This window comes from Osmia lignaria, chromosome 15, assembly GCF_051020975.1.
Source record: "Osmia lignaria lignaria isolate PbOS001 chromosome 15, iyOsmLign1, whole genome shotgun sequence".
In the NCBI taxonomy this organism is placed as follows: domain Eukaryota; kingdom Metazoa; phylum Arthropoda; class Insecta; order Hymenoptera; family Megachilidae; genus Osmia; species Osmia lignaria.
In genome coordinates this window covers 11,690,227-11,710,703 of record NC_135046.1, presented here as the reverse complement: position 1 = coordinate 11,710,703, position 20,477 = coordinate 11,690,227, and the positions used below count along the sequence as shown (strand labels likewise).

General features: G+C 37.2%; 4 protein-coding genes across 7 annotated transcripts in view; 1 reads left to right on the top strand and 3 right to left on the bottom strand.

The window, feature by feature from the left end:
- The window catches only part of ssh (Protein phosphatase Slingshot), a 38,316-nt gene extending 28,299 nt beyond the window's left edge, over positions 1-10,017 (bottom strand). For 2 of the 3 annotated variants that reach the window (XM_034333048.2, XM_034333050.2), the window contains exons 1-2: positions 9,786-10,017; positions 5,924-5,979 (exon numbers count right to left, since the gene is read on the bottom strand). In XM_034333048.2, the coding sequence (XP_034188939.1) occupies positions 5,924-5,979; positions 9,786-9,842 (113 nt within the window). In that variant the 5' untranslated portion in view covers positions 9,843-10,017. Of the gene's footprint in view, positions 1-45; positions 495-5,923; positions 5,980-9,785 lie in introns of those variants that run through there. The other variant, XM_034333049.2, reaches the window with a different exon arrangement.
- Positions 10,018-10,496: 479 nt separating this feature from the next.
- Sbds (SBDS ribosome maturation factor) lies at positions 10,497-11,734 on the top strand. Its single transcript, XM_034333071.2, has 2 exons — positions 10,497-10,815; positions 10,956-11,734. The coding sequence occupies exons 1-2, from the start codon at positions 10,685-10,687 to the stop codon at positions 11,581-11,583; spliced, it is 759 nt and encodes a 252-aa protein (XP_034188962.2). The 5' UTR covers positions 10,497-10,684; the 3' UTR covers positions 11,584-11,734.
- A 90-nt stretch (positions 11,735-11,824) lies between these two features.
- On the bottom strand, positions 11,825-13,577 carry LOC117608253 (corrinoid adenosyltransferase MMAB). Of its 2 annotated transcripts, XM_034333081.2 has the most exons (4): positions 13,353-13,494; positions 13,181-13,259; positions 12,542-12,917; positions 11,830-12,465 (listed from the first exon to the last, which is right to left on the bottom strand). In XM_034333081.2, the coding sequence occupies exons 1-4, from the start codon at positions 13,366-13,368 to the stop codon at positions 12,232-12,234; spliced, it is 705 nt and encodes a 234-aa protein (XP_034188972.1). In that variant the 5' UTR covers positions 13,369-13,494; the 3' UTR covers positions 11,830-12,231. The 2 variants fall into 2 exon arrangements, with proteins under 2 accessions (XP_034188973.1, XP_034188972.1); XM_034333082.2 differs by lacking the exon at positions 13,181-13,259 and having other exon boundaries at positions 11,825-12,465; positions 13,492-13,577.
- A 311-nt stretch (positions 13,578-13,888) lies between these two features.
- Positions 13,889-20,353, bottom strand: Als2 (Amyotrophic lateral sclerosis 2). Its single transcript, XM_034333047.2, has 14 exons — positions 19,755-20,353; positions 18,366-19,694; positions 17,733-18,299; positions 17,289-17,658; positions 17,011-17,212; positions 16,674-16,854; positions 16,418-16,584; positions 16,242-16,351; positions 15,955-16,166; positions 15,336-15,893; positions 15,087-15,263; positions 14,840-15,008; positions 14,597-14,779; positions 13,889-14,527 (listed from the first exon to the last, which is right to left on the bottom strand). The coding sequence occupies exons 1-14, from the start codon at positions 20,093-20,095 to the stop codon at positions 14,480-14,482; spliced, it is 4,614 nt and encodes a 1,537-aa protein (XP_034188938.2). The 5' UTR covers positions 20,096-20,353; the 3' UTR covers positions 13,889-14,479.
- Positions 20,354-20,477: the final 124 nt, after the last annotated feature.

Here is a 20,477-nt window from a genome sequence, read left to right as displayed (position 1 = left end):
TGGTCGATCGAAGAGCGGTAAAAAAATAAACTGCGAAAATCTTACCTGATATACTGGATGTATCCGTGTCTGGCGTCTTCGAGCAGGAACCCTGGGTTCCGCATCTCGACGCCTTCGAAAACCATCAAGTCAACACATGCCACAGAGCAACGATCGTAAAGTTCTTCCACGAGTCATGAGACTCGATCATTCGTCGAATTTTAAACACCGCACCACTCGCCCTCGCCGCTCACAACAACATCTTTACACCATATCCGAAAAATTCCTCGCCGTCACTCGCGAATTCGTCACTGTTTCGCAGAGAAACGGTCGGTAAGGAAGGGTTAAAATTGCGATACACTCGACGATTCGGAATAAGGGAACGTGATTTCGAACGGGAGATAGCACGCAACGTGTTCCGCGAACGGAAGGAACGAGACGGAATAGATGTTTACGGTTCGACGTACGCGAGGCAACTGAAGTGCGAAGCGGATGGAACGGTGGGAGCCCGCTTCTCCCCCCCACCACCTCACTACCCAACCGCGCCCGACAAACCGTGGCGACCCTAACCTAACCTACCGGACGAAAATGCGAGTCGGTCGATCGAGGAAAGCGGGGAAACATGGAAAAACGAAGAGAAGGGAAAGAGATGTATTCCATGGCACCATAACACATTTCCGCCCTCTGTTTACCGCTCTTCGCTGTACATACATATATACAGTTTGCCTTTCGCGCATGCGCGTCCCTACTACCTTTGTCCCTTATCATTCGCTCGTTTGTTTCTTATCGTGATTCGGGATGAATCGAGAAAACGAGGGGTCGTGGATAAGCTTACGAAATGTAGATAAGAAAGGACGCTCGAGGGGAAAATACGATTCGCGTGGACTTGTTTATTGCGATACGTGACACGAAAGACTAGATCTTCTTCTGATATGTTTTTGGGGGTTGTTTTACAAAGCACACTTTAACTTGTTTTTTATCATCTCATTGAATCTTGATAATTTTGATAATTAACCTGACTTTAACAGCAATTAAATTACACTAGAAATTTTTCTTTTTCAACGAACTATTACTAAAAAATTCAAGATCAAACTAAAAGTATACAGGGCATTGATCCGCCCGTACAAATACAAAGGAAGACCTTGAGGATTTTCTACCATGCGTTTCACCCTCAAGAATCAGCTGCCGAGATTTCAGATACACACCGAGCATTTCTGTGTTCATAAAAGCGTGCATTTGCGAAGGCGTAAACCAACTATTTTGCACTTTTTTTTTTTTTCCTATTCAGCAGACGGTCACCGGTCAGAAATGGTTTAACAGCCGTTAAACGTAGACAAAGAAGAGCTCGTCTGATCGCTAACTCGATCACTAATCCACTCAGCCGCGCAACATCGTCTGCCGTGTTTCCCTCTTTTCTATCCCCCATGTTCAACCCTTTGCTCTTTCCACGTAACAAGCGACAGAATCGATGATCGTTTGCTCGACGATTGACGATGCACTTTAATCGTTGTCACGAAATTATCGCCGGACCTTCGATGATTTATGAAGAAAAAAAAAAACCAATGACGTACAACTGATTTAAAAATGACCAAATCTCTAAGAGATAAGGAATATATTGCGAATGGTGCTAAAACCGAAGATCTTTCCTGCAATAACTCGTTGATGAATCATTATTCGAAGCGAAGAGACCACAACCTTCCAGCCAGGTGTTCCTTACGATGTTATACCCTGCAGATTCTACAGATTGTCGTGCAATGGATACCGAAATCCTTGGAAAGCGGTGTCAATTGTCCAGGAATCCGGTGTTGACTACTCGAATTTCGTCAACAACCAATACACTGGGTCTCAGCAATATATTTTTTATCTCTCTCGAATTTGACGCGGTCAATTTATAAACTAATTATTATAAATTATCGAGAGTCTATTACACAAGTATCAACGATATTCTGCAGCGCATCGGAAGAGACAGGAAACGGTGCTCGCGACCTTTCGAACCGGTCAGCGAGAAAAATTCGCGTCCGCGATAGAAACATAAATCGCGCGTGTTTTGTGCGTCTCGTTACCGAGCCCATTGACAAGTGGGCGATAAACAGAGAGCACAGAGAAGAATCTAGCGGCAGCTGCGGCTGCAACCAGTCGAAGGTGAATGAACTCTAAAGAGAGCTACAAACGAAAAAAAAAAAAAATCAATGAATGCGCAGCCACGTACTTAGTTATCGACAGTGGCAGTGGAAAATCCGGAACCTTGATATCGGGTAACCTTTGACCTCTAGCAATAGGAACAGATCATCAAAAGCAACGTATTAATGATATTCGATAAAAAAAAAAGAAAAAGAAAAAAATGATTTACAAAAATTATTAAATCACGCATCATGAGACTACTCGTTAACTGTCGCTTTCGTCTGCGACCAGGTTTGAGAAGCGTAACGGTAGTACAACACACGCATCTTCGGTTCGCTTCGTGTAAGAAAAAAGGGAGGAGAAATTGCAGAAAGTGCGACGGCAATCGCAGCAACGATTACGTAAATGCCTCGAACACAATAAAACGCGCAAGGTGTTATTCCGTCGGGCATGTTTGCGTTTAATCAGCTTCACGGCAAGTTCGCATGAATCCGCTTTTAGCGATCGCGTTTTCCGCGAGCACAGACCATTACCTCCTGTTCCTGGCAACCGAGCCATTTACGGGTGCAACGATTAACGCCGAGGAATCCCGGCTACCTGATTCCGTCTGGGGTTTGCCAGAATGCTTCGATAGCTTTTTGCGCGAATTCCATGTTCTAACGATTCGAATAAAGGGAATTTTATAATTAAATCTAAATTTTATTTATCACCGGCATAATAAATGATTTTTATCTTTGGAAAGATTAAAATTCGCATAACGAACCCCTGGACGTTTAATTCCATACTGTCGTTAACGATGCTCGCTGCTGGTTTATATACAATTCGTACGTGAGCGGTTCTGGGAAACCGCGCATGCGCGGCGAACTAAACGAAACTCGCGCCAAATACGAACACTGCTCAAAAAACAATATGAAAAGAAGAAACGAATACTAGCTAAATGGTGTTGACTAATAAATGAATGTTAATAAGAGAACAGTTAAAATGGCTAAAAAGTAAATTTAATCGCCAATCGAGCTGACTAGTTGCATCGGAATGATGCGCTATGCTAACGACTTCTCATACGTGCTACGGTTAATAACAGCTCGCTATACTTTTTTATTCCTCCTAGCCGGCTAATGAAATATTAATTACAACGTGCACTATTGTTCTACGTCTTAATTATCTGCATACAACGACACCGAAAGCAATCCATATACCCTTAAGTAAAATAGCAAAAGAAAAAATCAGTAGAATAAGTAAACTCGTGATGTTATCCAGCTTAAGTAAGACGTACGTGTTCGACTGGTTACGAAAGCGTCCAAAAACGGTTACTGTCTATCGTGGAACATGTTCCAACACGTAACAGCAGCTGCGAATTTAATATTCCCTTTGATCGAACATCAAAGAACGTAAGAACGATGGAACGTTTCGAGTTTATGCTGTTTACCCGTGCAAAATGGCATCGGTATTGTCCGAGCAGCATCGTTAACGAAGGAAAAGACATGCAACGTCCGGTCATTATTCTACGCGTAGTCGCGGGCTCTTTGTTAGTGAAATTTACGAACGACCGAGAATTCCGTTCAAGGTGGACTACCTTGGATCGGCTTCGTACTTCCAGACACCGATCGTCAGAATTCTTCGCCAGTCCCTAGCCAGTATTTTCTACCGTTTCACCACGATCGAACGTTAATAAAAAGGAGAAAAAAAAAAAAGAAAAAGTGAAAACTGTTGAATACTTAAACGTGATCTGTCCGCGCACCACGACAGCCTACCAATGTTTCAAAGATCCTTCTTATACAAGATTTCCCCTGTCACGTTGGAATTGAAGATTGCTGTTATTATATTGTGGACAGCCGAGATGATTGCTTCTAAAGAGGGTGTCGTTAAATGAACCGTCTTCGAGAAACAAAACAACGCTCGGTTATTCTATTATCTTTTCGCGGTCAAAATTTACATAGCTATCATTTTCGTAACGACATGATTGATACGATGATTTTTTTTCTTCAGATTGTTCCGATCAAATCGTTCCAACGATGGATCATGACGGTTTTATGCACCAAACCGCTATTCCCGTAAACGAAACTTGCCATTTCGGGAACGAGAAACGCAGAAAGGTGATTCTGCGGAGCTTAAAGCCACGGGTTACCGTAATGGACGCTAATAAGTTTGCGGTCGGCTATTGAATCGACGGCAGGTCATACGGAACGTGAAAGTGCACCGCAATCTTTGTTGTCATGGTATCGGCGAGCGTTCATGCTCGATTCAGGTGAAATTTTATTTCTTTCCACGGAATACAGGACACTTTTGTCCGCTCTCATAAACAATATCATAAGGTTTCGATCGAGTGATCATTATTTATTTATCTTCGAACCAGAAGCAAAATTGTTCTATCTTCGTATAAAAATCAACGAGTCATTAAAGCATTAAAAATTAGTAATTACTAATTAGCAAAGATTTTTACGCCACGTTAAATAGCAGTTAGTAATACAAGGTGTTGGAAATTGAAAAAAAAAAAAAGAACAATTGGGAAATTGAATAAATAATTCAAGGGTGAATCACGATTCACGGTCGTATTTCTCCGGTTAAAACTTTCTATTCTGAATTCCATCGACGTTGCATTCTAATTACCGCAAAAAGATGAGTGGAAACAACCAGGTACAAGAACGGACGCGTCTCGCGATAATAAACAGCGCATAAATAATCAACGTTTTGTTCGTATGGAAGCGATCAAATGGAATTACACTAAAGACAACTTCAATTACAAGTAAAATACTGGCGGCAAGATGATCATTCGTTATCCCACCTTCGTAAACCTGTCTGCTTTCAACGCGAAAATCTTTCTTTCATCTAAACCGATTGGCCACCCCGTTGACCTTGAAATCTTTGAAACGCCTTCCACTTCCGGAACCGAAATAATGCTCTATTCAACGGGAATTTCATCTTCCCTAATGCGATTTCTTTTCACCTTCTACCGTTTCACAGCCACGTCTAGCTGACGAGCAGATTTAAATGAGCTGATACGAACGTACGGAACACTTGTGCCAATTAAATAGGACGAACGATGAATAAATTTATCTGCATAACGTTCGAATCAGTCCTCGTAAAACTGGCACGGTTTCTATGAAAACGTTTTTGACATGCGCATGCATAATAAACGAGTCCCCCAAGATGATCTCCTTTGTCTTATCGTTGAAAGTTCTGAGCTGCTTACTATCACGTAGGAAATATGTTAACGACATGGATAATTCATGACGGAATTTACATCTAAAACGAAATTATTGTTCTAAAGAATTAAGATCAAAAAATTGAAGTTCCTTTTCAAAACGCGCCACGCGTTTTACAAGCCTCGAATTAATTATTTTCTCTAATAACACGAGTCTCAGAATTAACGCGGCGACGATTTTCCCCGAACAGATTAACGGAAGTGTGAAAAGTGTAGGTTCGTTGGTTTCCGCTGTTTTTCCCCGACTCGAAACGAGACTTTTACGATTACGTCGCAGCGATTCGCGTAGATTACGCAAACGGCTATGTAGAAAGTCGAACGATTAAGGTAAGAAAAAGAGACGACACTGGCTTCCTGTAAATTAGCGAATGTTTACGTCCCAGGAGACTCGAGGAAGTTCGCACGGGACTTTCCTCGCGCCGTGAAGCTGCTTTAATTGAATTATTGCCGTCAGAAGGAAGCAGGGACGATGCCTATTCCCAGAAAGGAACTCGTCTGCTCGATTAACTAACAGTTTCTCCACTCCAAAATTATTTCCCGTCAACGGCGGACGTTCACTTTCGATCGACCCATCGAGCATTGTCAACATTTTCTTAAGATTATCGAAAGGATTGCGCTCACCTTTTACAGCTCCTTATCGCTTCTTCGTCGTCCGTTGGTACAGCAGCACCCGAATCCTGGAAAACAATGTCAATTAGTAAATCGATAGGATTTATCTGACATTTATCTTACACGCTGTCCAGTTACATAAGTAACAATCATCGTAAAATATGAATGTTAATTATGAAACACGATTTGTTTTATCAACAAAGCGGTTAGTCAGCTGGCTGAATGAAGCTACACGTGCACATACACGTGTCCGATGAACACTCGAGTGTGCGTGCTGGAAAAAGGCAGAAACACCGTCAGCCAAGCACCTGTTAAGCCTGCCTTTGTTAAACGATTTTACGGGTTGCGGTTCCAAGCGTTAACCACTTGCTTTTCGCGGCTCGTTCCGCGATCATCGAGCAACAATTACTAACAAGGAGATATTTAAAATTTTAATTCTCTGATTTCCTTAAATATTAAATTAGTAAATTCGTTTCTGGCAGCTGTGTTGGGGAATCGGGTAAAGCAGTAGGCTCGTCGAACTACGCCGTCGCGAGTTCGAATCCCGTCAGGGGGTAGTTCATTTTTTATTTTCTTTAAACGCGAATCAGTGACAAATTTCACATATCCAAACATTTTAAATATAAAATGCTAAATAAAAAGGCTGACAAGCCTCGATCTGATTCTCTTCATCGCTATAGATCATCAGTTTTCAATGGGGTGGCAAATTTGACGACGCTCTTCGCCCCTTGGCTGCATCATGCATAAAGATGCAATTTCCTGGATGCAAGAATTTCTCAGCGTGGATCCGAACGGGGCCCCCCCTACTCGGGAGGGTTAATAATTTGTAAAAAAATTGCTTAAACAGCGAGGATACCGTAACGTGGTGCATAGCAGGCATAAAACGAGCCCTTAAAATCAATAGCCCCGTATCCCCCGTTGAATGCAGCCCCTCTGAACGCGTTAGAAAAATGCAACTACCCTTTCGGCCGGTGAGTGCACTTGGTAGGCCGCGGAAGCATTCAGCGCATGCAAAGTACACGCTAGGAAGCGCGGGCCCGAACCCTCTTTCAGCTCCCTCGTTCGAGGGGCTACCAGAGTTACGTCATCCCCGTAGCCTGTGCTGCTATCGCATTTTCCTTCGTATCGCGTCACGCAGATCTTTTCAGAAGCAGGAATTAGAATTTCAGAATGACAGCCGGCGGACACGAAATTGTTCTATTGGCACCCGAGTGCCCGAGTTCCTTATCGCGGCCGCCACCCACTTTCAAACGATTGCTTCAACTTTCTGCCCAATGTATCCAGCTTAATACTTCAACAACACGTGTGTAATCAATGCATAAGTATTGATTACAGAAGACAATGGGCTTCGTAGAAGAGGAATCGTAAATCAAGATTTAAGTATGCTAGCCGAAAGGGAAACCCTTCGACGACGTTGAATTGCAAATAATGCAAAAACGATGGGGCCAGATCGACGCAAGGGAGAGTAACCCTTTTCCGACATTATCTTATGCAAATACTAATCCATTCTAGACGCCCCCGGTTATCGGCTTGTCCGCTTCCGTTCAACAACTGTTTCCACCGGTAATCACAATACTGTGACTGTTTAAATACTCGTACAACCATGCACTTTCGTTTCAAATATCGCGACTACGTAACGTTCATTGATTAAACATTGAAAATGCTGTTAATTGCGAAAACAGTTGCGTAAAAAATACGTTTAGCATCGCGAGACAACCATTTCTGTAAACGTTGCCGAGAAAACGTTGCCGGTATTCTCGAATTTCCCGAGGGAATTGATCGCGCGGGGATATGAAATAGCAGCCGCTATTAATGCCACGGCGCAATTTTCCATTCCCGTCTATACGGTTCGGCCTTAAAATAGAAGCTTTAGTCCGGTGGAAATGAAAAGAAGACCACGGGGCAGGAGGCGCAAAACCGCGGCCACGGTGACTTTTTTAAACCGCGACTTTCAAGGCGAATCGTACTCGCGACGATCCACACCACGTGCTCTTAACCCATTCGAGGCCAAGGGTCTCGTTATACCAACAGATATGGAATTTTTTTTTTTTTCTTCTTCTTTAATTGCATCATGTTTCTCTCGTTATTACCACACGTACAATACTCATTGTTCGCTTTAATTTCAAACCAAGTACAAATTATTCTGTAAAAAAAAATTGTATAAGAAAAGTATCAATTTTAATGTTTACCTACGCTCTTTTTTTTCTATCATTTCACCTTCGCGCCATTTTATCTCTTTGATGGCCTTTTCAGTATTAACTGATAATATCATTCTCGTTATCAAACGTAGTCGCTTGCATAAGACGCACCGTGTGCGTCATTACGTTTACAAATATTTAATATTAAACGTTACATCATATAAAAGATGTGCCTATATCTCGCGTATTCTGAAATTTTTTGAAGTGAATATTATTTCCTGTGCCGTTTACCGTGACTTTCACTTCGGATAATTATCCTCCAACCCTAATTCTATTGATTCTAATTCTACGAGGTAACTTCAAAAGGTACAAACGTGAAAAAAAAAAAGAGGAACGAATTTTCATTTCACGAATCGTATCGATCGTGGAGATCTCGCGTCTGTAAGTATAAAAGGCCAGAAGGGGAGAAGAAAAACCGATAATTTCCAAGGTTGACGCTCGTTTCAGTTGATCAAGTTTGTAAGCAAAGAAGGCTTGGCGCGTTGCTTCTTTGCCATGTGGAGAATGCTAGGGCGCGGATCAACTCCATATCTGGATAAACTGGCTTTGACGCGCAAGAAACACCACTCGCAATATCTCCTTTTATCACAGGAATAAAGTATCATTACGTGCAGGGTGTTTTCTGACTCGTGTGAAAATATTGATCGACCGTAACTTGTTCGCTTCATTGTTAAAGATATTTTTATTACCGATTTCCATTGATACCTATTTTCGTTCGAAACTACTTCCTCAACCCCCCACCCCAGTCTATGACAATCACGAACAAGTAAATTTGGAATTGATATTTTAAGTAAAATCATTCGACCGATCGGAGAAAACGCACTAGTCACGGCGCTCGTTCAACTACAGATGATACGCTGAGAACCACGTGTTCCTTTCGCTCTCTTTTTCAACTCTCCTGTGTTTCGTCGAAGAGCGCGAACCGACACGACGACCGTGGTTAACAACATCGCGACGTCACCGAGTCCAATGCACGCAACGTGTGCGCAAACAATATCGGCATATGTATACCACCGCTACCACGCTCTTCGGCGTCGGTAATTTTGCGAGAAAGAACGCGAAAATTCCTTTCGACTCCTTCCACTTCACAGTTACTCCGAACGCCTATTACCTGATCATGATTTATTTTCTATTTCATATTTTTATCAATGATTCATCCTACGCGACCGAGTACAGTGAAAGATACAATGATAACAATCATAGTAACCACTCATGTGTATAATAAATCATCTTATACAATAAATTACTTGAATTATCTTTCGCAGAAAGATAAACAGTGATACAAAAAATGCCTCCAAATGGATTAGATAAAGTATCAACGATTAATGCATAACCGCGAACTCGTGCACCTTACGAGTTACATATGTACGTCCTGCCATCGCAGAGAAACGTCAACACGACTCTTTGTTTACTACGGTCACGGAAAATTCGCGGTCACGAACTTTCTTCATTCACTGTCACACGGTACAGGGAATTTTGAATTTTCACGATTCTCTTTCTCGATTCGCTGTCAATACACCAAATACGAAACGAGTACGCGAACAATGTCCAGCTGTTTACGATGCGTTTCGAGTATATCGCTTGTTACGGTGACAAGAATGAATCTTAAAAGAACGCGTTACCGAGCAAAATTGACAGTAGGTATCGACAAAGCGACACAAAGCAAGAAAACTCACCGAACTCTGCGGGGAATTGGACACACTTGGAGACCGCTGTACGGTGACCAATGCCATGATAAGGATCTCCCACGTTGTTAAAATGTTGAAGGTAACACTCACTGTCACTATGCACACACGTAAAAACAATCGGATCGTTTAAACCACGAAAAAACGATCATTTTTCACGCACTTCTAACGGCATCACGCTCGCCGCCGCCATGTTCGATACAGTCTAACGTAGCGGGTAGTCTGCGCATGCGCATCACCACGGCGTGCGCATCCCGCGATTCTGCTTATCGTACAAATGACGTCATTGCTACAATTTTTTCCCGCGTTAATTTTGCAATTTAGCGAAAGATTATTTTACAAAATTACTACAAATTTTCAATAATACTTTGTTATAATTACCAGATAGTATATACTTGTTACAAACAATTTTGTACATTTAATTTATAACACCTTATTACATTCTTTTGAAATCTTTCTTTTATTGATGCATAATGCACTTTGTTATCATAGTTTGATTCAAAATTATTTTGCATTATACTATTAGGAGACCTTTAAACTGCAGCCTTCTCCAAACACGAACTATTATGCAATTATAAATGATGTACATACGTATATGTACAATAATGAACATTAATATACTGAACAAAAAAATGGCAACAAACGATTTCAGAAATATTTAAAATTTATCGATATTTCAAAGGAAGTTGGATGTCAGCGATTCGATTACGAATCGAGAGCATCGAGAGCTTGGAATCGTTTTGCATAAATTCGCAACACTTCCGGCTTGTAGAAATACTAAAATAATAAGGGTTTTCCTAATTTTCCTAAGGTTGTGTAAAATATCATTTACAAAGTGTGCATGATATTTTTTGAAATAAAGATCAGTGTTATATTCACGTGGACTAAAAATGTCGAAAATTTTTACTCCAACTAATCAAATAAGGTTAACTAATGTTGCCGTAGTTCGTATGAAAAAAACAGGAAAACGATTTGAGATTGCTTGTTATAGGAACAAGGTTATTTCATGGAGGAATAAATTGTAAGTCTTTGACAGTCCATCAACAGAATTGATACGATCTTCGCACATAACCTACAAAGTTTATTTTCCTATTTTTCACATATATCCTGTCCTTTTCACGTAGAGCATGTAATAATAGTGACAACTATATTACATTTCAGAGAAAAAGATATTGATGAAGTTTTACAGACACACACAGTATTTATAAATGTTTCAAAAGGTCAGGTAGCAAAGAAAGAAGATCTTATAAAGGCTTTTGGTACAGATAACCAGACAGAAATTTGTAAAGAGATTCTTACAAAGGGAGAACTTCAAGTTTCTGACAAAGAAAGGCATTCAGCTTTAGATTCCATGTTTAAAGACATTGCAACAACTGTTGCAGACAAATGCGTTAATCCAGAAACTAAACGTCCATATCCAGTAACTATGATAGAGAAAGCTATGAAAGATGTACATTATTCTGTAAAACCAAATCGAAGCGCAAAACAACAAGCTCTAGATGTGATTCCACAGTTGAAAGCTGTAATGCCTCTAGAGAGAGCTCAAATGAGGCTGAGGGTTTTGGTTTCAGGCAAAGAGGCCAGAAAGTTAAGACAAAAAATAACAAATTTGATAACAAAAGTAGAAACAGAAGAATGGGGTAATGGAACTTTAGACTTAGTTTGTTTAATTGATCCTGGTCATTACAGAGATATAAACGAACTGGTTAGTTCCGAAACTAAAGGTTCCGGATTATTGGAGTTACTTAATTTAAAAGAAATTGTCGAAGGAGACGAAATTTTAGAATGAATAATCAATTTAATTAAATGTTTCCCCTTTCATAATTTGTTGATCCCTCGGTACAATTAAATGCAGCATTAACTTTTATAAGCTTTATTGCTATACATTTATTTACATAATAATTTTTCATTCATGAATATTTTTCTATCATACATAGGCATAAATGCAGTACAAAATGTTAAATTTCTATTCAATAAATTATTATCCTGTGCATAAACAGCATAACTGTAAATCATTTATAAAACATCTTTAGATGTGTCATTTAATAAATCAGCGAATATAGAAATTATGTATAATTATTTACCGAAAATAATCATACATTCTCTTAAATACAACAATACCTTAGAGGGCAAGATGTATTTCTACTGTATATTAAGATTGTATCTTACTTTATTTAGAAACTTTCAACTACTTAATATGTCGTGTAATTACTATGTACACTTTTAATACAAATAATACAGCACAATCAGTAATTGATACATAACATGATTAAAAAATATTTACAACATATTTATGTTTTCAAAGTATAATAATACACGTTAACATTACCGCAGATATTTCTGAGTATAATATTTGGTTGTTCGCATATATTATCATCTCTAAGAAGAAGATACTCGAAGATGACATGCTATGGATTTGTCCGATACAGCTTACGATTTAGTTCTTTTTATCGTTTTCAACTTCTACTCTTGGAATATATATGTTTTCTACACGTTGATCGCACTTAGCTGCAATACGTGATGTCGTTAATAGAAAATTTTGTAACTTATTTAAATATATTTGTGCTTCTTTATTTAATAAACCATCTTGAACCAAAGATGCAACATTTCTCTCTACACGTTTACATATCGCTTTAGCCGAGTGCAATGTAGAACAAGCTTTACCACCACCCTAATATAAATATATGGAATCAAATAGAGGCAAATCATTTAATACAAAGAAAAATGTAGATATAATTAGTATTTACCGGAATAATATAAGTTTCTTGAGGAGGCAGTTGAGTGGCATACTCTGCTATCCATTCTTCCAAATCAATAATGTGTTTGCTTTCAAATGATTTATTTTTCCCAGGTATTGGCTTTGATATAGCATGGCTCAGATCAAACAAGATCATTTGTACCCTTTTTAACTTATCAACATAAGGGTGTTCAACTTGACTATCAGTTGCAAATTCCCTAGCCAATCCTAATTGTGCTAATAACTCTTCAGTAGAAACAAGAGCATTAAATGCAGCATCATTTTGTAAATTCAAATCAACATTTGTGCTTGATATTCGTAGATCATCATCTTTAATAGAAACATCTTCCTTTTTTGTTACCTTTGATGCTGAACTACTACTGGTGCTGTAAAATACAGTAAATGTATGTAGTAAATGAATGATCTACTAAAAAAGAATAAATACCGGTAAATTAACGTTTATGACACATTAGTATAACTCAAAATATTATTATCACTCGTTTCATTTTGACCTGTTTATAAAATAATACGTAAATCTAAGAGAAAGTATATTATACAATGGATTGGTTGCATTCGGATATTAATCCTAGTTTATAGATATTACTAGAAATACAGAATAACGTTTAGGTTATATGTTCTCGTCATATACCTATTTCTAAAAGATGCCTGTAATCCGACTTTATACACCAAAAGCGGCTTTTTCCATACACTTCTAACTACTTCCATATCTATGAAAATGAAATTTAAACGTAATACTGTGAATATACTCCTTTCAAACGAACAATTTCAGACGAAGAAAATTGTAACGATACAATCGCTACCTTGCTTTATGATCATGCTGTCGTCTAAAACCTGCGCATCACGAACTGTATTATTTAATTAAAACGTTTTCACAGAAATATCTTACAAATCGTTTATATATTTATGAACAAATAAATACGATTTAGATTTTCAAATTACTTTGAATTTTCAAGAAAATAAGTATACTGTTCTGTAAGCAACATCTGATCAACACAGCATCGTCATTTCATTAGCGGATATTTCACTTACTGATGTAATCTCATTTTTCGAAACGTCATTTACATATGTATGTTTTAATAAATTTTTATCATTTCTGACGTAATTAAAAGTTACGCCAAGATTTTCATTTAAGATTCAAATGACGGACTAAACGTAATCTGAAGAATGATAAATATGTATATGCTAATTATATTTCGTTTTATCATTTTTTTTGAATTTATGTTATTCAATTTTAAGTAACTTTCCTAATAGAAAATCGGATAAAAAACATAAATCAAATAAACTGTCTAATATGTATTCTTTAATACATTCTATATATTTACAATGTGTTTTACTTATAATTAATAATTTACTTTCAATTTTACATTATATTACATGATAGAGGAAGCAGTACTTATACCTTCCTAATCAGTATCTTTATTATTTTTTTAAAGGAAATTCCTATGGGTATATTTTTATATATTGAAAATAATTAAACATTACATACAATTTTGTTTATCTAGTACATGTAAGAGACATTTAAACAACAGAAAATTCTAACAATAACTATTCATATGGCATTTAATTTCATGATATTGCACACAATATCACAATATTGTTACTATACTATATTACACGTTATTCATTTTGCAGTTAATATTTATTAAATGCAATTATTATCATAGAATGTCTATATTCAGTTTATAACAGTTGTATAAACAACTCATATAAATAAATAAGCGTTTACGTTTTCGGTCTGAAAATCATATTGATAATACAGTACAGTAATATCAAAATGATGAAATAAGTTAATATCCTGTTAATTTAAACATACACATATATACATTGTAAATCTTCTCTGGAGAAGCTTACCATGCTTAGTACTGTACACTAATATTTTTATAGAACTGTTTGATATGTACTTTTACTACTTATAATAATTATACATTCAGTCACCCGCGTTAATTTTCTCCTGTAGTATTTGATAGTAACATGCCTAGAAGAAACATATTTATCAAAATCATTATTTTAAAATGGAGTTTAGTATATAAATATAACGTCTAACCTTGAGAGTAGTAAACATAATTCCTAGTTCTCCATTCTGTAAATATGGTTCCATGAAGTCTTCTATAAAATGTATTTCACTACCTAATTGCAGTACACTAGCACGTACGACAACGAAACAAAAAACTGGAAACAATTCATCCATCGTCCATAAATACGAAAGACCCAATTGTTTTTGAACTGCCTATAACGTACGATAAAATAATTAAAAGATAAGAAAATATGTAATAAATTACTAACTTACTTGTGTCATTTGTTCAAACGTATTTCTAACGACTAACAATTTTTCTAACGGGGAAAATGTAGTTTTCAACTGTTGCAAAGTTTCAATCGCTTCACTGAAGTACGGCTCGCTTTGATATGGTAATCCATTTTCATTTAAATTTAGTACATTCGCATTTTTCCAAAATTTCCTGAAACCCCACCGCATCGAACAATTATGAATAAAACTAATAATTTCTGTATATTATTATTAACGACTGGTTACTGACTGGTCAATATCTAGAAAAGCCATCAGTGTTATGTCCGGTTGTTTATTCCATTTCATTAATCTTTCCCAATAGGCATCGTCTTCCTTTTTATTATGTAAAGCATATAGCACGAAAAGGGCTGAATGTACTCGAGGTAACAGTATCGGATAAAGTATTGCAGCAGCACTTATAACTTGGCTAAGAAAAATAAATTAAGTGTAAAGATTACAGGATGGTAACTATAACAGTTCATTAAAATCTAAGACGTACCCTTCTTCACTATTTTCTATCTCCAACACATATTCTTTTCCACCCCGTGGTAGTGCCGGAAACAATAAAATAACTATTTCATATATTCTTGAGGTAATACTGTGAAGTTCGGATACAGCATGACTAAGTAACAAGGGATGAACTCTTACACCACCATAGGTAGCTGTATATACAGCGGCAACTTCTGTTAAAAGAGCACCTAGCGGATGATGTTGGCTTTCAAAAGCTTTCACTAAATATTTATGAACTTCGTTATAAGTTTGAACGGTAAGCTTGTCCCTTCCGAAACAAGGAATTTTATCCAGTTCATCGACCGCTTCGTTATTTTTTTCTCTGTAAATCGATGTAACTGTTTTGAGTTTCTTTTGCTGCGAAGACTTTTGACGTGATTTAGTTATTATACTGGCAACATTTTGCCAAACACGTTGAGTTTCTACTGATTTCTCACTATTACTAGTCAATTTTGAACCTGGTTCAAGTACACCAAGCTGTTGATAACATTGCCTAAATATTGCTTTCCACTTCTGATCCGGCGATACGCATAATTTACCAAACGACCTGTATCAAAAGAATAAAATATTTTAAATGCGAAATGATAATTAATGGATGAATTACCTACATTGGTTTCGAATCAGTTTGCGTATTTCCACTAGCTTTATTCATGTGCAACGTTGCAATTACTTTTATGCCCTCGTTCCATGCACCATTCATATTACCCTCTAATCTATCGCCACTTCTAAACGTTAATGTACCTTTCCCATAAAAAATACCGGCTGATTTAAATTCACCTTCGTAGTGAGTACCATCTTCGAACACCATAACTCCATGGCCCTAGATTTACAAATATTTTACTTTTATTTTTGAAACTGATATCTATTAAGATTTCGAAAATATTGAATTATTTACCGTTAAAACGTCTTGCATGAAAACACCTTCATAATAAATGCCATCTAAAGTTACAATTAAACCACAGCCATGTTTCATACCGTTATTCCACGAGCCCAAATATTTTTCACCTATAATTTTTGTTATAATGAATATTCAAGTTTTCATTTGTTTTTTATTTCTTTATCAAATTATACCTGTCATTATGTCATCCATAATGCCATATCCTTGCTTTACACCTGCCGCCCATTCTCCAATATATACAGATGCTACGGATGCCATGAAATGACCCTCTTTTTTAACACCGTGCCCGTGTGGTAATCCATCTTTGAAATATCCTTCATAAAAATCTCCATTATTATATCTAGAATATTTTACGTTCTCTAGTGAATATCATACATTATATACATTGTTTAATATTTCAAATCATTAATAGTTACTTAAAACACTGACTTCATAGTTCCATATCCATTCTGTTGACCATCTTTCCATTGTCCTTCATACACACCCTGCGATGGAATTTCCATTTTTCCAGTACCATGGATAACACCTTTATGAAATTGTCCTACATAGGTACGTCCATCGGACCATTCTAACTTTCCAGAACCATGTGGCTTACCATTTAACCATCGTCCTATAAAAGAGAGAAATGTTATTTCCTTGAAAATTAATTACCAAAGTATTGAATTTCCAGAAAAGAAATTAATATTTAAAATTATTTTACATTATTTGAAACAAAATATAATATAAAATTGAAAATGTACAATACTGTTATCAATGATTTACGAACCAGTATACTTTGCATCTTTGAAAACACTGTGCTTTGTGAAAAAAAATGAGCTAGAACGTACTATTGGAGGTACATGTCCAATAACCCTTTGCAGACTACATTTTATAGCATTTTGTAAAGCGTATAACCATTCGTTGCGCTCAGAAGGTGTTGGGGTATATAACACAAACGTATCCTCTGGTGCTACTATTGATATAGCGTTCTAAAACAGAATTTACATTACAGACATCAATGAATATTTATCATAGATTTTTACAATATAACTTTGTTTAACATACTTGTACTGTTTCAGAATCAGGTAAAGGTTCGACCCATATTGTTTGAAGCGGATGTACCGTATGAGAAGAACCAGTAACATGAATAAATATGTCTGTTAACAAAACAAACCAATGCGTGGAAAATCTTCCACAATTAAGTATCGATAAAGGATGAGTTCGGGATTCTCTGATAAGCCGCCTGTCAGGTGACCTTAATAATTCTCCTAATTTACCCGAATTCTCCCAAAATATTTTCGTAGCCTCCGCTTCTTTCTGACGTTTCTCTTGTTCGTCGCATATTTGTTCCCATTTCATTAAAGCTTCTTGCAATCGTTCTACACCCATTCGTGTACCGTTGCATTTAATTAAATTCAAAATCATGTTTTTATATCTAAGTGGCAACATAACAATCTGGTATTAGAATAATTTCAATGATTTCTAATTTCTAACTTTCTAAATATTTACCTATTTAATTTATGCAACGGATGCTGTAATGCCATTGTAATAACAATTTCATTATTAACTTTCTTAACTTCACTAACTTTTAATTTTTCCATAAATAAATTTGCTATTATTTGTGGCACTTCAATTATTTTTGCAATATACGTGAATCCGCTTAAAGAGATGACATCACACACCGCGTTTATGTAATATCTGTACACATTAACGTATTCCTCGGCATTAGCGACAAGCGTTACTTCGTACGCTTCGCCGATATGATTAAAATAATCCCATAAACTGATAACGTTCAGTGCGCTGAAACTTAATAACTCTGTATAACATCGACATAACGTCTCGTAAACATTTGATTCTTGCATAGCACCCCCTTTCTTTTGGAATGGTTTGATTAAATTTTGATAAACAATCAATATCTCTTCCAAGAAGATTTGATCGCTTACCAAATCTTCCGAAACATTTATCTCTGGTTCGTTTATCACAGCGCAACAGCTATATTCCCCAGAACTAAAAATTTGCCTAGGACTGCATTCGTTATTCGTTTCAATGTCAAGTTGAAACATTTCTCCAGCCTTACTGAAACCATATTAATAAATTTAGTCATAATTTCTCATTGGTACTGTTCGTAATAAAATTATTTACCTAGATTGTCCGATAAAGTATAGACCATGGTGCATCATTATCAAACTATGAAAGCTACCAGCTGCCATATCTTTAGCTCTCTCGTTTGAAGATAATTTTGTAGTGAACAATTGGGGCGCGCTTTGATGGGTGCTCGGTTCTAACGTCACCTGTTTATGATTATTTCTTCCCCAAGCAAAAACTCTTCCATCTAACGTCAATGCAAGAACATGAAATGCACCGCATGAAATCTTTCTCAGTCCAATGTTACTAAGTTTTGCTACTAATACTGGTCGAGAACGTTTGATAATATCACCAGTTCCTAATTGCCCGTGTTGTACGTCGCCCCATGTCCAGAGTTCGGTGGACAGGATATTACTTCCGGTACGGGTTAACGTGTTAATCCTTTCGTTTAAACCTTGCTGAGACAGCTCGTGTTCCGAAGAACCGGTGCTCGACGACCAAGGAAATTCCTCGCATCGTAAACTTAGCGCTAAACTAGTACCGGCTGGTTTTAAATATTCTTCTCCTGATCTTTCTAAATGATCGCTAATGTCGTCTTTAAATTCATTTATATCGGAACTTCCGCTCATGTGCCTCGATAACGTAACTACTTTACCACCTACATTTTTCACTCCTTCGTACACTAAATTAGCTACATTAGATACGTTTTGTTTAATTAATCTAGTCGGTTTCTCGACGTTCTCCAGGGGTATGTCTTCTTTCACGCTACCATAAGACGAAACCCAGGATAATTGTCTGGTTAAAAATTGTCTCGCTGCTTCTGTGTTTATAAAAATAACATTTTTCTTCTCTTCTTTCTCGGAGTCCACAGGATTATTAGAACACAACTCTCCGTTTTCAATTATCTCAGGATGTTCGTCCTTTTTAACAGCGTCTATCGGTGAAACAGTATCGTGTTCTTTGCTGGCGATTGATAGAGCACTGATGGAATTTGTTGAACGATCTTCGCTAAATTGCTGTGCATGAAGTCCGATCGGGCAAGTATCCGACGAAGTTAAACTCGTAGGGCTCAGCGATACAGCGTTAAGACACTGAGGACAAGAATTTACAAACACTTCTTCTTCCAATTCATTCTCGCTGTCTGTGTCATCTTTCATAGACTTTGCTGTTTTCCTAACAGCGACCACGTTAAAATTAGAGCCGCACGCAACGGCAGATACGGTTCTACCTTCAAAAAATCGGACCTTTTTAGGCTCTGTGCTATTAATATCTATTTGTGACTGATTTCCACTGGCCCAAAGTTGTCCACTTTCTGTTACAAACAGTGCAGCTTGATCGCTAACAGCTATCGATTTAACTTTAACTACTTCGTTCTCTTGTCTGTATCTGTAATAGGTATAAGAAGCTATAGAAATGTAAACAGCAGAGTAACAATTTGAAACTCACCCATGCCTACAGCATTTAACTTCTTCTTTTAGAATTATAGTATTTACTATACTCATATCTTGAGGATTTACTTTCAGTACCTGTCCATTATTATCTATGATAAATAAATAATCAGAATTGGATGCTATGTCAACCACTTCGAACTGAGCTCTTTTGAAGACCAATGTTGGAGGGTTGTTTTCCAAAAATGCTACCTCACCGTAATATAAACTGTTAGAGGTAGTTGCTACAAAAATATGATCTTTGATGGTAACCAATCTACAGATAATGCCATTTGGTTTGTCCCCAAAGGTATATGACAACTTGTCAACACCCCTCCATAAATGCATGTGTTTCTCCATTTTGTGGGATGTTTGACAGATAAAGTGGTGTGCATAACCTATGGGTATTCAATTTGTTTTACAAACGTTTTTGTCATGTGATTCTTGATTGAATTACTTTCACTGAACTTTCCTGCAACGATACTCGAGGGAATTTACATACTGACATGATTAAACTAACGATTTCCTTATTACGGCCTTCACCACCCTTTCTACATTTATCGCAGGGCTTGATATATCAGTTGTCATATGATTGTTTCATTAGATTTAGAGGAGGGGGATCCATTATCATTAGGTACAATTTTCAATGGTACCGTCGGAAAAGACCTTACTCTTTATTTTTTCAACATCATTGAGTTTATTAGTTAAATGTAACGCGTGTATGTACGTTTTATATTTTGAA

Bases quoted from the DNA above. Each gene is read 5' to 3' on its own strand.
- LOC117608253 (XM_034333081.2), bottom strand. The intron at 12,918-13,180 runs GTATATGACGAG...TGTATTTTACAG, and splicing joins CAGGCATCTTTTAGAAATAG to CACCAGTAGTAGTTCAGCAT. The intron at 12,466-12,541 runs GTAAATACTAAT...TATTTATATTAG, and splicing joins AAGAAACTTATATTATTCCG to GGTGGTGGTAAAGCTTGTTC.
- Sbds (XM_034333071.2), top strand. From the start codon at position 10,685: ATGTCGAAAATTTTTACTCCAACTAATCAAATAAGGTTAACTAATGTT. The intron at 10,816-10,955 runs GTAAGTCTTTGA...ATTACATTTCAG, and splicing joins ATTTCATGGAGGAATAAATT to AGAAAAAGATATTGATGAAG.
- Als2 (XM_034333047.2), bottom strand. From the start codon at position 20,095: ATGGAGAAACACATGCATTTATGGAGGGGTGTTGACAAGTTGTCATAT. The intron at 16,855-17,010 runs GTTCGTAAATCA...TCTCTTTTATAG, and splicing joins CAAAGATGCAAAGTATACTG to GACGATGGTTAAATGGTAAG. The intron at 16,167-16,241 runs GTAAATAATTCA...TTGTAAATCTAG, and splicing joins TCATGCAAGACGTTTTAACG to GGCCATGGAGTTATGGTGTT.